We start from the raw sequence: 14,896 nt of genomic DNA, 5'->3' as shown, positions 1-14,896 counted from the left end.
AGGATATGGACAGTAGAAACTTGCAATGTCATGCTAGTTGAGACCCAGCCAAACAGTACATTATAGTGCATGGTATAAATAACATTTACCACGCAAAGAACTATGCACCATTCCTGAGGCTGAGCTGCTTTCTCTGCATTGCTTTGATGCAAGTTCCCTGACAGCAAAAAGGGATGAATAATGAGTTTTTGCTGCTGGTGTAATTAGATTAAAAATAACGCTACTAGAAATTGACAGTTATAGTACCAAATTGAAAGCTGACAGAAGATTGGTAAATATCGCAGCTAGCAGCGCAGTGGACCACGTGTGGCTTGTCGAGATTAAGAACAGTAGATTAAGTAAGCTGTTGCCTAATGTACAGACAGAACACTATATTAATACTGATGGGACAGCGCTGTCTATAAGGGAAATTCAGAAGCCATTGTTGTAACCAGAGAGGTAGGGGCAGGTATGGTCCTTTGTGAGAATCTGTTTTTATAACTGGGCCTCTTCAGCGAGTAGAATTTCCGATTCTGCTGGACTGATTGTAAACATGTTGGAGCCACACTCCAAGAATCTTGAAGTTGGTATTTTGAAGGTGGTAGTTGAGAGAGATTAAAACACCAGGGTTACATAAGTAGACATGTAGTATTCTCGGCTAAAATTAGCAAACAGAGGAAAACGTATTCCTACATTGAAGGCACCCAATGTCAGCATCATGCACTCCAGCTCAGGTATAGCAACGTGCCATCCAGTTCCTTGGTAGGCAGTTTGTTGTAAAAGAGCAAACAGAATTTTGGCAGACATAAAAGTCCGTGAGTGTATGGGGCCAATGTATTCTGTGCACAACATCTCCTCCCAAAAGGTGCATCTCAAGACTCCACATATAGTACCCAGGAATAAGAAAAGGCTCAGCTGATTGATCCAACAAAAGAGGAAAGCAGCAAACTGAAAAGGGTAGATTATCCTTTGAACTTTCTTTTTAGATACGTTTTGCAATTATTGTGCTATTTAGAGTTTTGCTTGTGTTTTCCTTTCTGTGAATCATTTTTCATTATATGTAATTTAGCCTGTACAAAGTAGCCTAGAATTGTGATATTTTCCTTCTTTCAAAGTGACACGAGGCATAATGGGCATCCTATGTGGTCTCTGGTAAGCAATGATCAGGGTTAATTGTTAGACCCGGGTTATGCTATCTTAATGCGGCAGAAAACAAAAGATGCAAAATTCAACATAAAATTTGCACTACACAGAAAAGAAAATTAAATGAAACCACCTACTGTAATGCAACCGATCATTTATGATGAAGAATTTGTTCTTGCTGCTACCAGTGAATAAAATCCAATGGACTAATTTAGTTACAGAAATACCACTATATTTCTCAGTTTGCTTAAAATGTATCTTTGTGCTACATGCCATGCAGTGTATTTTATATGTATCCATGCATGTATATCGCTGTGTGTGCTATGGGTAACAATCTTGCATTGAACTAAATGCATTTTCCTTTGCCTGCATTTGTAATGTAAGCAGAAAATTACCAGTAGCTGGTGCTAGAGGGCAGTAAAAATTCACTGCCAGAAGGTTTTTCATCCTGTTGGACATACAGTAGTAATCTGAAGCATAATAGTTTTCAAGAGCAAAGGGCTATTGATAGGTTGCTGGGTTTGACATGACACAAAAATGACTTGCAACTGTTAGTGTATTGTCTACAGACATGATTAAAATGGGAATTACAACTTGGGGGTTTTGTAAAACTTAAAGTATGATATTATATTGAAATTTGTATTTCATGCAATTCCATGCTACTAGATGTCCATTGTTAACATTAAGATTGGATTATGTATGCTGAGATGAAGCATGCAAGGGAATTATTGGAATTTGAGGATTTTTGGCTCCTAGCTATAAAACAGCAGCAATGTGTGAAAAGTGATTAAATAAATAAAATTGTAGCATCCTCTTATAGAAAAGGGATCATTTCCACATGTAAAAAGAGTAAACAAGTCCCAAACCTGTAATAAGGGTGCTAAATCTACAAATTGATCTGGTGTTGGATTTGTCATTGATATGTAAAATTTTCAGGTATCAATGATCCTTAATTTTATTTTTGTGGCTTATATGTACAAGTAGATCTGCTGTAGTGATGCACACAGGTAGTCAAGGACTTTGAGCACGGTTCCTGATGCTCATTCTGGTCCAGCTCCTTCATGTAGCACAAAGTGTAACTGCAGCGCCACCTAGAAGAATGGACGTGGAAGATGCAATTTCCATGAGTAACAGCCCCACCTATGGTGGGAGGATGGAAAGACAAGTATAATGGTAAATATGGAGTTTGGCTTACTTAGATAAGTGTTACTCAGGCACAATAGGGCCATGAGAAAGTGTGACAGCAGGAATTGTATGCGCATGCAAGACTTAATATAAAATACAGACGTGTACATGCACATATATATCCTGTGGCATTGCTCATGATGAGTCAAAGAATGTGCAAAACTTTAACTGACAGGAAGTGCCCACTATATTCATAACTAATTGGGAACTGCTTTTACTCATATCCTGTGAAACTATTGAGACAATCCATGTCACACAAACAAATAGTAAAGTATCCTTCAACTGAGCCCGGGAGTTCTAGTTCCTGATGACAAATTCTGTGAGCGAGAAATGCTCATTTATAAATTTTACCCCTTTCCTGTGAACCAGAATACCTGGAGTACACTACAACAATGTCACAACCAAGTTCATACACGCAACAGAATAAAAACATTTTATATAGTTTAAACTGTTGAATAAAAAAATTCTGAGCTTAAGCTGCTATTTAAGATAGTTTTCTTTCCATCATTGAGGGCAACTGGTGTTTGCACCAGGGCTGGAGGAGTATGTTTATAATGCATTTTGATGTGGAGCTCAGATTTTGTAGCTGAGGGAATCATTCAGCCCTGAACCATGGTAAATGGCCATCTCGTAAAGTGCTGGTCACTGGAGACTCAACAGTAGCAAGAATTACAAATCTATTGTGAAGAATTATGCGGAGAAACAAAATATATTTTATAATTGTGTGAATAACTGAGGAAAAAAGGTTTAAATGAGGGAAGAGGGATGAATGAATAAAAGTACTCATGTAAATAATGCAGAAACACAATCTGCCAAAATATTAATCTACTAAATATTATTAAAGATCTTGCATAGGGTCCGGATTTCCTGTTCACAAAGCTTATTTTCTGCTGTCATGGTTTTTGGTCACTTTTTTCTGGTGACCCTTGTAAACTGCGACATCAACATTTCTCATTCAATTTTGCTGTTGACTGTCACAGTGTAGTTGCAGGTTCTGGCCACTGGGCAGCACTTTGGAATGAGCTTCTAAAGTCTCTCTCCCAATTTAGTTGTCATCTTATATATAAAAAAACTTATATTTAACAGCTGACCATGGGCAATGCCACAGGTGATTTATTAGTATACGTTATAATTAAGAGGTTTTGAGGATGAAACAATATAGGAACAGGGGTAGGCCATTCAACTACCTCTAGCCTGTTCTGCTGTTCAATCAGATCGTGCCGATCTGTACCTCAACTCAATTTGCCTGCCTTTGATCCATATCCCTTGATACCCTTACCTAACAACAATCTATCAAAATTTCAATTGACCCAGTATCCGCAGCCTTTTGAGGGAGTAAGTTCCAGATTTCCACTCTCCCTTGAAAAAGTGCTTCCTAATTTAACTCCTGAATAGCCTAGCTCTAATTTTAAGATTATGCCCCCTTGTTCTGGATTCCCCCACCAGAGGAAATAGTTTTGATATATTTACCCTATCGAATCCCTTTATCATTTTAAACATCTCAATTAGATCACCCCTCAACCTTCTAAACACAAGGGAACACAAGCCATGTTTATGCAACTTACCTTCATAATTTAACCCTTAATTTTGGTGAATCTGTTCTGCATCCCCTCCAAAGCCAATATATCTTTCCTGAGGTGTGGTGCTCAAGACTGAATGCAGTAATTCAGATGGGGTCTGACCATGGTTCTGTACAACTGAAGCATTACTTCCTCCCCTTTGTATTCCATCCCCTTAAGATAAAGGCTAACATTCCATTGGCTTTTCTGATTACTTTTTGTACCCAAGAACCACGATGCTTGCAATTTGAGCAAGTTTTGAAATTTGGTAGATAACTTATTAAATCAGTGAGGTCTACATTTTTCAGTAACAACACATTGGTTCAGTAAATTTGCTGTGTTACAGTGATAGGGAAAGCTCTGATGTATTTAGATTGCTCCAGGAGCTGCACCAGGGTGAGCATCAGAAACCGTGTTTGAAGTACTTGACTACCCGTGAGTATCACTACAGCAGATCTACTCGTACATATAAACCATGAAAATAAAATTAAGGCATCATTGATACCTGCAAACACCAGTTGCCCTCAATGATTTGGGTGCGTGTGTGGGGGTGGTGGGGTGAGGGGGGGTGGTGGTTGGGGGGGTGGGGGGGGAACAACCCTGAATAAAATAAATTCTGAGCTTAAGCTGTTACTTAACAGTTTAAACTATATAAAACTTTTTGTTTAAATTAACTTTTTTTTCTGCCCTGTGTGTGTACTTGGTTGTTGTGATATTGTTGTAGTGTACTCCGGGTATTATAGTTCCACAGGAAAGGAGTGAAATTTATAAATAAGCATTTCTCGCTCACAGAATTTGTCAACAGGAACTAGAACTCCCTGGCTCAGTTGAAGGAATCTTTACTGTTTGGTTGTTGTGTGACATGGATTATCTCAATAGTTTCACAGGATAAGGGTAAAAGCAGTTCCCAATTAGTTATGAATAAAGCAGGCAAAGTTTAGCACATTCTTTGATTTATCTTGAGCAGTGCTACAGGATATATATGTGCTTGTATGTATGTACACGTGCATGTCTGTGTTTTATATTAAATCTTGCATCCGCATGCAGTTCCTGCTGTCACACTTTCTCACGACCCTATTGTGCCTGAGTAACACTTAACTAAGTAAGCGAAACTCCATATTTACCATTCTAGTTGTCCTTGCATCCTCCCACCATAGGTGGGGCTGTTACTCATGGAAATTGCGTCTTCCATGTCCATTCTTCGAGGTGATGCAGCAGTTACACTGCATTTTCCAATGTTCATTTTAATTTCAACTTCAATTTTTAAGGTTTTAAATCCTCATTTTTTTGGCATGTACTGCTATCGCCTCTCCTGGCCTTCCTGCCACCTATTTTAGTAAATTGCCCAAGTCTCTTTCCCATGCCCACGTACTCCCCTTTACCCGTTTCTGACTTCTGTAGACTGCTGTTTCTCCTTGGGCCTGCCACCTCCCCTTCCCACCCATCAGTCTGGTTTCCTATCACTGCTGGGCCTCTGCCTTTGCCTTTCCCTAGGCCTGTGGTTTCCCACCCCCATACCCGTTTTATCCCTCTGCTGTGCTGCCATGTTACTGTTCCCTGCCCCTGAGTCCACTGAACTTCCATGGTTTTACCAGCACATTAGTTTTCAAACTGCTATCAACACATGATGTATTTGCCAACTTCTACATTATAAGCTTTCTTTGAAAGCAAAACTGTTGTCTGAAATTGGTGAAGATCAGTCAGCAGCTGCAGGGAAGGGATTAATCATCTTGCAGAACTTTGGGATGATGCTGTGGGGTGTATAGGTGAAGGGGTTCAGATGCGAGGGTTAGGAAGGACAGGAAAAAGGAAATGGAAGAAGCTGAGTATACGATGAGTGATTCAGAATGGCTTGTGGAAAAGTGCTTGACTTGATGGCATCCAGCACCGCAGGGACTGCAGTGCATAGTCAATACTGGAAATAATATTTAATTTGAAAAGTATCCTTTTTTCTTTTGTATGATTTGGGTGTCAATTAGTTGTGCCCCTCATTTTTAAAAAAAGGGGCACTTTTGTTAGATTTTTTGAGTTGATGACATTGGTATCTCCTTATGGGTTAACCAAAAGAGGCATACAGGAAGGTGGTAAGGTTGACATGCGATCAGTGGATTTGTGGGGCATTGGGTGAACTGCTGCAGTTGTCAGGTCATGGGAGGAGGTGCAAGTGATTGAGTAAGGGATAGAATTTTTAGTGCGAAAGCAGTAAGAGGTTAACCAGCAGAGGCTGGAAAAATGGCAGCACTGCAGAACTGAAGCAACAAAATGGGACACAGGCAAGAGTAGGGTGGATAGTGAAAGATATAGGAGCAGGAAGGCTATAGGGCAAAACCCAATGTTAGAGTGGAACCAACAATGCATAGAGTATAGCAAAGTAGAAGTGATGAGCTAGGAAGAGTTGGATTGTGCAGGAAGATGCCAGTGAGGATTATTTCCCCAAGGACCTATGAGAAGCTCTCTTCTTGATCCTGCTATTTTCTTATAAGGCTCGCTTCCGAGCTTGGTTTTTCTTTCCCAACCTGTCCCTTTCCAGCTCAGTTCCACAGATTGCCAAAGGTGGTCTTTTCCCCGCCCACCCATCCTGACCCAACAGGCCCAAGCCCTACACTTCAAAAGGCATATGCCTTGCCCCAACCAGGAACTGGCTGTTGGACTGCAGGGACGGCATTCCTTAAATGGTTCTCCACATCCTTGGGGAAAACCCTGTTATTCAAAGCATTTGCAACTTAAGATAAGGGCCAATAGATCTCCTGACATTTTGTGAACCAGGTTTGACACCACATTGATTTGCACTGTATAAGGTGTCAAACTGAAGTGGTTTGAGATTACCACCTCCATGGAGTTTCAATTTGCTTCATTCCGGATTAGGTCAGATTTACACTGCAAGTTTAACATCAGTACAAAGCAAATTGCTTTGCCCTGGCACTAAACATCCTGTGTAAATATACCCTGAGAGAGTTCAATTCTAAGCTTCAGGAACTGTTTCTAGTCAATACCTTCCTTAATTATATCAGCAGGTGATGTTTAAACAAAAGTATTCAAATATGGCAAAGGGATTACGTTCTGTAACGTAAAAAGGATTCTGAGGCTTTCCCCTTTAAAGTATATTTTGCACGGACTCCTTACTGTGGTGCTCAGCCACACAGGTCACAAGTTCGAACCCTGATCTGGGATACCTGACCTTGGTTGGAGCCACAGTGGAGCTGCTATAATTGGCTTTGAAGCATCTGGGCCAGGAAGGGAGGGGGTGGGGAGGAACATGGTTCCTGTTCCTGATGACCATCTAATGAATACCACTGGAAAGTATGTGTGGATGTTGAGCGAGGACAAGGTTTGGCTCTTGTGATGCTCTGGAGTAGCCTGCTGATATTGTTCAGGCTCACACACTAAGAATAGCTATTTGGTCAAGGTACTACAAGGCTGCTGGCACCCATGGAACTGTACCCCAGCAAGAGTCAGAGCTTTCAGAAGAGGAGAGGACAGAGAAATAGGAGTAAAACATCTTTTGCTGTTAATACAGTTAATCCTAGTTTCACTTATATAAATAGGTTAATTGATTACAAATTGTTAAGTGAACAGATACTGACTGAGGCCATTCAGAGGGGAAAAACATTCATTTTAAGATTGTTTTGCATTTGTAAAAAAACTGTGATGTTTGAATGTGCTAATGAGCCATTTATAATATGTTATTTGCAAATCTTCCATGTTACTACTCATGATAAAACCCAATGTATTCTGCTAAAGTGTAGGGGTGTCTAGTTGCTGTTGAGGAAACACTGAGTAAGTTCCTACAATAGTCAGTTAAAAGGCTGCATATATTCTGGCTCTGATGTTTTGGCTCTTGGAGAGTTCCTTTTTTTAAAAAAAGTATGACAAATGTGAGTATGACACTACAAGTGTGATGGACAAGAAATGTGCACTTTTTTGTAACATAGATTTATATGTATATGTGTGAATAATGTGGATTCTGAAATAATTGAATACATTATAAATGTTAACACAACTTTCTTTTGAGGAGTGACCGCTAATGTATGTTCAAGTATCATCTGTTCCATTTCCTTGTATTGAGAATAAATAATTGTTTACACAAGTGTCATAGGTATTTGCAGCTTATTCTCAACGTAATGTAGATGGCAACAATTGATTTTTAATCCAAAGTGATGTAGGAATGTTTTAAAACAAATCCAAATGACTGATTACAATGCTGATAACTGATTTGCCTTTCTATTTTGACTATTATGATGTACCAGCTACTTTTAAACAGATTTGCCTTTCCGTCTTAGACATTATGGATGATTTAATATGGCCTAAAATGAAGATTACTGTTATGAAGTGTAGATTATGTAGACTCCCATCCTGTTGGCTTTAAATGCGCAACTTTTGTTGAAAACCTCATTTATCTTTGTAAACATCAAGCCTTAATGAAAACTTTCAAAGCGAGTTAAAATACTGATGAAGTTTATTGACAGCCTGTCATGGTAGCTGACATTCATGTTAGTCAGCACGTAGCCTTTGCTATTGAGCTGTCATGTGAATGTTACCATATTAGTCCAAATGGCAGCAAAATGCCAGCAGATATTTAAAAGAACATTATTTTTCATTTACATATTCATTAATTGGCATTTACCCTTTGAAAGCATGAATGATGCCCTTGGTTAAGATTCAATGTAAGTCTCAGTATAACATTCAAGTGTGTTAGATTTAATTGATTTTGACTGATTTTGTTGTTCCGCTGTACCATGGCAGTCCTGTGTCTGTACGAGATGATACCCCGACTAATCATCGACATGCATTCTTCCTATTACATTTTCAGCGGTGTGTGATATTTCTGTCAATGTGTTAAGGAGCTTGTCTCTCCTAAAGCAACTTACCATACATCACAGCACTGTTCGTTGATGGAGTAAATCTCTGTTCAGTGAAAGGGTGTCAATTTGCATCAGAGATGCTGCAGAGCTTAAGTACAACTTAATTCTTTTGCCATTTTCATATTCATGCACTTAAAGATTTATCAAAGTGCCATGATTAAAGTTACAGTGTAACTAAATCATTCATAGGCAATATTGCAGAGTCTAATGCTTTGCTATACAAAAATGTTTTATTTTTAAAAGTGACACATTGAAAAATGTCAACTGCAGTTTTTCCATTTAATTCCTTATATTTAAAATATATTTTGTGAAAGTTTTTGTTGCACTTTACACTACAAGAAGTTCCATGCAATTCTGCTTTTTTAATATTGATCTGCAGCCACTAGTTGCAGCCACTAGATGGTAGAGATAGCTCATCTTGTCAGTAAATTACGATTGTATGCAATACTGACCACTCTCACCCATAGTTGTAATGTGGCTTAATCTTGATTAGGTAATTTTATTTTATTGGTAAAATATCACAATGAAACCTCTGGCGATTTTGCTTATTTTAGCAGGACAGAATTTTTCTTTTTATGAATAGCTTAGTGAGTATGCAGCAATGTATTTTTGGGGACGAGGGGAGGAAAGTGTCTGGTTAAGGTGTAGGCAGACTCAAATTGACATCGTCAATATCGCTCACATGAAGAAGAGACCATATATATTTCTTTATGCTACATCCCTATAAATTAGATTTCCATGTATAAGTAGCATGCTTGGCTGCCAGAAATATTTTAAATTGTTTTCAATGTGACTGGGTCAAAATATCACTGGGTCAAAATCCTGGAACTCCCTACCTAACAGCACTGTGGGAGAACCTTCACCACACGGACTGCACCGGTTCAAGGCAGCGCCTCACCACCACCTTCTCAAGGGCAATTAGGAATGGGCAATAAATGCTGGCCTTGCCAGCGACGTCCACATCCCATGAATGAATTTTAAAAAAAACACACAGGTGAGCTGCAAAAATGCTCAAATTCTAATAAATGTTCTGATATTAAATATTGGAATGAAAGTGTGTTATGGGTACTTTCAGCAGCGCAGTTATTACTCAGACTCACTACTGATATCTGCTCCATAAACTGATTTGTAACATAACCTAAACGTAGAACAATTGTTTGACTATTGTCAATAATGCCCAGCAGCAGGAAAAAGCAAGATGTGGAGCATGTGCTGATATGAAGAGCTTTAAAGGCTCTCTGGTTTTCCCAAATTCCCTGTCACTTGTTTAAATAGCAGATTAAGTATACCTATTGATTATGGCTGTACAGAAAGAAGCAAAGATTTAACAGAAGATTACAACTCCTTTTAAATCTGTCTGTAGCCTACAAAATAATCTACCAGGCTTGCCACTAGGATAAAGGAAAAAAAATTGAGGCGAAAAATTTGTAATTCTTTACAACTACTATTGATGGCCTAGAATAAATTATATTTCCATTTATACAGAACCTAATTAGATTGCAACGCAATGAATTACTTTTGAGGTGCAATGACTGCTGTTATGTAAGCAAACGTGACCTCTATTCCACACCAAGCAATGTTTCACAAACAGCAGTGAGATGAATGGCCAGTTATTTTGTTTTGGGTGGTGTTGGTAGAGGGGCATGGCTTCTTCAACATCAACAGCGATAACTTGCATTTATGTAGCACCTTCTGTATACTGCTGAAAAAGTGCTGCATTTCGTCTTTCGGATGAGACGTTAAACCGAGTCCCTGTTTGTCTGTTTGGGTAGACGTAAAAGATCCCATGGCACTATTCAGAGAAGAGTAGGTGGTTCTCCCGGTGTCCTGGCCAACATTCTTTCCTCAATCAACACCACCTAAAGCATTATCATTCATTCATTTGCTGTTTGTCGGGCTATGCTGTTGCAAATTGGCTGCCATGTTCGACTATATAATAATAGTGTCAATACTTCATCAGTTACTCTGCTGAGCTCAACAACAAACATATCTTTGAAGCCAAGAATTGTAGCTGAGATCTGGTAACTCTTATGACCTACTGCACCCCTTTTTTTTGCCCTGATGAAGCAGTGAATTATGGAAACTTGTTAACTGCATAAATTAGGTAGCAACCATTTGAATGATTAATCCCCAATTTTATTGTTTATCTGACTGAATTCTGGATTGCAATTCCATGTTGTCACTTACTCAAGATGCCGGCAACTATCTGTGATGGTTGGAATCTTGCAGTGAAGGGCGGTCCTGGAACCGTTTATATAAATTAATTCTGCGCTTTTTTGCAGATTTCTGGCAGCAGTAATGTCATTGAGAGTTGATTGTACCTTTTTGAGACACCTTAGGGATTTCAGAAAGTTGCCTCAGTCTCGAGAGAGCTGTCTAACTCCCTCCATTTACATGGGAATAGTGCAGTTTTTTCTCAAATGCCTACCCTGTGAACTTTGCAGGTGCACAGACTGTGATAGTTCGGCCAGTGCACAGGCATGATGTACTGAGGTTATGATATTAAGACCAGTAAACATGCTGGTGCTGCTAGATCAACACATTAACTCGCTCAAGGAAGACCCAGTTTTAAAGAATAGCCCAAGTCTTCTGGGCACTAATTTAAAAAATATATATTTTTTAAAAATCTGCATTGTTCAGCTTTTGGGTACCGCTGGTTGCACTAGATCTGCACCTTGAGAGTTGACAGCACAAGAAAAACATAAAAGCAGCTTATGCCCATTCATACCTTGACTGCCCAACCCTTCATCTGGGATTAGATCAGTTTGGGGCCCTAGCATGTGCTGGGTTGGAGCAGTGAGATGCTGGCTGATTCTATTCAGGTCAGGATCTATATGTGTTGGCAGAGGCTGACCCAAAGTTCTCCAGTGGGTTCTAAAGAGGAGAATTGAGTGTTACCCGTTCTCATACTAGAAATGGAATGTTGTTTGCGGACACCAAGGTTTTATATTTTGATTACTGTGATTGGACATCGATTGTTGGCGATTTATTGATCCTAGCATTAATATGGGGTGGAACGAGGAGACCATTTTTTAGGCCAACTGCACCTCTGATGTCATTTGTATAGGACCCAGAAAAATTAGAGCGAAGTCTAATACTTGGTATTGGATGGAGAATTTGGGGCAGAGGTAGAGTTCCCTGGAAAGACAATATACCTTGTGTTTACATTCGCAATCGCCTCTGGGAAGAATTGTCCAATACCTAAATAAAAATTGTATCTTTTCTTTGCCTTGAATTTTTTCTTATTTTTTGGTCCTACACCTGCTTCCCTGAAGGTGGTGGCTCCGACTCAACTGCTTTTGCCAATCAAAATAGAGTCTATAAAAAGGACCCGTCACGTCAAGTTTCCTGGCAGAAAAGGTCTATTCGGTGACTTATCTGGGTTGATCTCCAGCTGGTTCAGAGCATTACGTATCAGCTTAGCTTAGCTGGTCATGCTCTCCACTCTGATGCTGTGGGTTTGAGCCAAACGGCCAAGACCTATGTACTGAAGGAGTACCGCATTGTCGGTGGTTATTCAGGTGTTTTGGTGGTTCAGGTATATGTTAAAGATCTCATGACTCTTAAGAGCTGGGAGTTCACCTAGTATCTTGACCAACATCACAAAAAGTGGATTGACAAGTCATTTATTGCATTGCTGTTTGTGGGACCTTGCTGAGTACAAATTGGCTGCCGTGTTCCCTACATTTCAACTGTGACTACATCTCAAAAGTGCTTCATTAGATGTGAAGCAATTTGGGATGTCCTGAGGTCAAGAAAGGTCCTAGGTAAATGCAAGTTCTTTCTTTCCTTCTAAATTTTAATGTTTGATGACTATCTTAGAGGCAAAAGCAAACTTGCACTTTTGCAGTAGGCATTGCAAAATAATGCGACGGCAACAATGCAAAGTCTGTAGCAAACTGGATTAGTTGCCTTGTGATTGTTAATTCTGGAACTTTGTAATAAACTGAAGTAAAACTGCTGCATCCAGGCTGTACAACATCTCAATCAGGAGTTCAAATGTCCTTGTTCTACTTCTGTGCCACATCATTGGATTGGAACATCTTAAGCTCTTAAATGCATCTTTACTCAGTACTTTGTGTAGCTGGAATAAAAATAAGTATTACAAATGGCATGCTATGATTTATTTTTAGTACCTAGTGTCTTTGGGAACTTTTTTTGCCAGGATCATTTTTTATTTGTAACAAGTTATCGATTGTTCTCATTAGTGAGAGATGGTTGGTTTGAGCAGTGAATGGAACTAGAAAGTTATTCTTTGTGAAGCACTGATGAATTACACGGTATAAAATTTGTTTCTTTTTTCTGTCTCACCTGTTACCAAGATAAAGGAAGGGCAATGCTTGGGAACTTGAAACATTGCTACAGACCAAATGCAGAGTAAAGTTCCTAATTTGCTTCAATCTCCATCCTCAGAAGAGCAACGTCGAGTACAACAGTGCAAGTTCTCTTTTCGCGCAAAAGCTGTCTAATAGCCGCTCTGAGATTGTCAGCAAGGTCTTAGAATTTACTGTAAAATGGAACCTCCATTATCCATCAGAATGGAGAATTAAAATTCGATAATGGGAGTACCCAAAACCAACTAACTATTGATCGGCAGTAGTGTCTGTCAACATGTCTGTCCATTCCTGGCCAGGATTAACTGATGCAGTGCTTTAGTATCTGGAAGATTCTGGCAGAATGCAGCAATGGCCACTGCTGAAACCTCTCAAAGTAGCAAGTGGAATGGCAATGTAGTTGGAGGCCATCCCGATCGCAGCTGTTCAAAATGCACTGGTAAAAACAAGAGTCACGATTGTAGCACAATTACCAGTTCCTTCACTACGCTCAGTATAGAGTCTGCCCAAGGCCTGGTTAAAAGGATTGGCCTCTTCCTGCTGCATGTTGAAGTACAATTTTATCTTGCTGGAAAGATTGGCGGATAATTGGACAAATGATTGAAGTCTCGTGTGTGTGTGTGTGTGTGCGCACACGTGCACATTTATTTACTATTGCTGTGTACTCAGATGTTAGGAAACTGATGGATACACCAATTAACATGATGGAATGTAAGAATCCAGCTGTAGTAAATATTCTGAAGTGTAATATTTTCTTTTATAGTACGATTCATGGCGATACAGACCCAGGACACACCAAATCCTAACAGCATAAAGTTTCTTACTGGTCGTGAAATTGTATCATCGGGAAGCATTGATTTTCCAAATGTCAGTGCCGCTCACTGCTCACCTCTAGCCAAGTAAGTATAGCCAGTTTAACCTAGGTAGGGCTGCAAGATGTGGGGCCTTATGGTACTGTTGTAAAAAGAAAGAAAGACTTGCATTTATGTAGTGCATTTTACCACCTCAATGTCCCAAAGCTCTTTACAGCCAATTAAGTACTTATGAAGGGTATTCACCGATGTAATGTAGAAAACGCAGCATCCAATTTGCACACAGCAAGGTCCCACAAACAGCAATGAAACAAATGACCAGATAATTTTGGTTAAGGGATAAATGTTGGCCAGGACACTGGGAAAACTCCCCTGCTCTTCATGGAATCTTTAATGTCCACTTGAGAGGGCAGGCAGGGCCTCAGTGTACTGTCTCATCCAAAAGACAGCACCTCCAACAGTGTAGCACTCCCTCAGTACTGCGCTGAAGTGCTAGCTTAGATTATGTGCTTAAGTCTATGGAGTGGGAGTTGTACCCATGACCTTCTGGCTCCGAAGCGAGCCCACTGAGTCACGGCTGAGACCTAATGTTGACCCTTGTCTTATAAGTGGGTCATACATCTTTGGAGATTTTTGGATTGGAATGTAGGGGGCTTATCTTGTATGTGGAATGCGGCATACGCAAGTATATTTTTGTATACCTTAAGGAATACCTCGGGTTCTCTTGAAGTCTCTTCCAGAGAATTCAGGTACCATTGGCTAACCAAACCTTGGTTTCTCTGACAATGTAACCTTATCATCTTTCTACATATAGGTTTCTTACTTGGGCAGGGGGGGAAACCGGTATAGAATTTAAAATTGTAGCGGATAGCCTTGTCACTGAAAGGAATAACTTCAGGTTGTTTGGCACCTAAACAACCTGCTACTGCTCTCTTGTAAAAAGCCCATGTTATCTCTGTCCTACAATGTTTTAAATCATTTTACGATGTGTACTGTGGCACCTAATCACAGTTTTCATTGGA

The 14,896-nt window shown here is 39.7% G+C and overlaps 1 protein-coding gene across 2 annotated transcripts in view; it reads left to right on the top strand.

The window, feature by feature from the left end:
* LOC137304146 (NFU1 iron-sulfur cluster scaffold homolog, mitochondrial-like) overlaps positions 1-14,896 on the top strand; it is a 36,535-nt gene that overhangs the window by 8,647 nt on the left and 12,992 nt on the right. For both annotated transcript variants that reach the window (XM_067972646.1, XM_067972645.1), the window contains exon 3: positions 13,826-13,961. In XM_067972646.1, the coding sequence (XP_067828747.1) occupies positions 13,826-13,961 (136 nt within the window). The remainder of the gene's footprint in view (positions 1-13,825; positions 13,962-14,896) is intronic.

This window comes from Heptranchias perlo, chromosome 36 (genome assembly GCF_035084215.1).
Source record: "Heptranchias perlo isolate sHepPer1 chromosome 36, sHepPer1.hap1, whole genome shotgun sequence".
Taxonomy (NCBI): Eukaryota; Metazoa; Chordata; class Chondrichthyes; order Hexanchiformes; family Hexanchidae; genus Heptranchias; species Heptranchias perlo.
Note: the sequence above shows the minus strand (reverse complement) of the source record. Positions and strands in the feature narration are given on the sequence as shown.